The 1,689-nt window shown below is 38.4% G+C and overlaps 1 protein-coding gene across 1 annotated transcript; it reads right to left on the reverse strand.

Moving 5' to 3' along the window:
* Positions 1-6: 6 nt before the first annotated feature.
* Positions 7-1,683, reverse strand: LOC140966442 (transcriptional repressor ILP1-like; the record flags this gene model as incomplete). The annotated part of the gene is made up of 3 exons (XM_073426728.1): positions 1,042-1,683; positions 269-575; positions 7-169 (listed from the first exon to the last, which is right to left on the reverse strand). Coding segments are annotated over exons 1-3 (1,102 nt in total), but the record flags the coding sequence as incomplete, so codon positions are not given.
* Between the last annotated feature and the right edge of the window lie 6 nt (positions 1,684-1,689).

A 1,689-nucleotide genomic window follows, 5' to 3' on the forward strand; every position in this document is an offset into this window, starting at 1 on the left:
TGCCACACAAAAGTTCATCGAGAGCAATCTTCTCCAGCACATGCACAGAAAGAATTTTATTCCACAAGCACACGTTTCTCATCAATCGAAGCGCTGTACCAAACTTATATGCCGCCACTCGAGCTGCATTTGATACAGTGTTCATTTCGACTGGGCTCCATGTTGGGACCTACGATATAGAAATCAGAGAAAAATAAATCGTCTCAAAAAGAAATTAAGATTCTCTTGAAACAAATACAATGATTTAATTCAAACTATGTAATGTCACCATCAAATCAGCTACAGCATTAGTAAGACGATCACGAAGTACTGCTAACAAGTCCCCAAGAGCCGAACTGGAGTGATCTACGTATCTGATGACCAAGTTCATAGCAGATACAGCATTTTTTGTTTCGACGGTACTATGCGTGTCCCAACAAGAACTTAACTGATGATACAGAATAGGGATTGCAAGTTTTTCTACCAGTACAGGAATAAGATTTGCATCTGCATCAGCATCAGCATCAGCCTCAGAATCATCCCTGCCGTTTCTAATCTCGCTTCCAGGTACACCATAATCAAACAGAAAAGAATGCCTGCAATACATAGAAATTACATTCAAATACATGGGGTGGAAAATTATGAAATGTTATCAATTTGCATAAATAGGATTCAGCACTGGCACCAGTATATTCCATAAAGAGGACTTTTTGGGAAAACATTGTGTATAATCGATGAAAAAAAAAAGAATTACCATGCAGCATAATAGCATGGCAAACAATCTTTGTGAAGTCAACAGACACTTTCAGAAGAGAGAAGGAAGAAATTTATGAATATAAATTACAGATTAATTCTCTATGATAATAAAAAGCGTTAAAACAAGTAGCAGTTAGCGCATATGTAGGCAAAGCGATTGGTCAAAATTGATATCCCATCAAATTAGGTAAAAATGATCAAGATGCCTCATTTGTCAGCCTGTTACTGTCAGTTACAAAGCTAAGCGCTTGTATAATGATCTTTCCACGCCAAAATATTACATCAACTGTTTATGAAGCTACTTACCATGCCATATCTATAAAATCTGTATCTTCATGTAGTGGATCCCACTTCAGAAGTTCCAGTCTCACATAAGGAGAGAATATAGAAGGTATACTCAATGACATATAAGCATCAGAATAGCTTGATGCATAAACTTTCTTCCATCCATCGAATCTTTCTACCACTGTTGAAAATTGAGAATATTCTTCATCTGCATCACTTAAAATTTTATCCGCAACCTGAAGCAATTGATTACGGGTTGACTCATACGCTGTGCTCTCACTATCACTTTCATCAGTGCTCGATTCTCCTTCCATTTGCGAATAAAAACGATCATTTTCCATGGTTAACTTTCTTTTAGAGTCGGATTTAGCTCTTCGTCTTCGTCGAGCTTCAGCCCTTCTTGTCATATCCATTCGCTTTTGAAGATTCATATCTCTACCAAGTTCATCCAGCTCTACTGGTGCAATCTTAAATGCTCTAGAATTAGCAGATACAGCCGCCGCCGCCGCTGCTTTTGCTGCATTGCTCCCTCCTTTACGGAATTCTGCACGTACCGCAATAATAGCCTGTTCTATTTCAGGGATTTCATCATCGTTATCTGCTGCCCTTCTTTCTGCAATGGCTCTTGCCCGTTCTTCATGAAGTTTTTGCATTTGTTCTTCAAGTTCT

The sequence above is a fragment of the Primulina huaijiensis genome, unplaced genomic scaffold (assembly GCF_012295235.1).
Source record: "Primulina huaijiensis isolate GDHJ02 unplaced genomic scaffold, ASM1229523v2 scaffold206398, whole genome shotgun sequence".
NCBI lineage: Eukaryota > Viridiplantae > Streptophyta > Magnoliopsida > Lamiales > Gesneriaceae > Primulina > Primulina huaijiensis.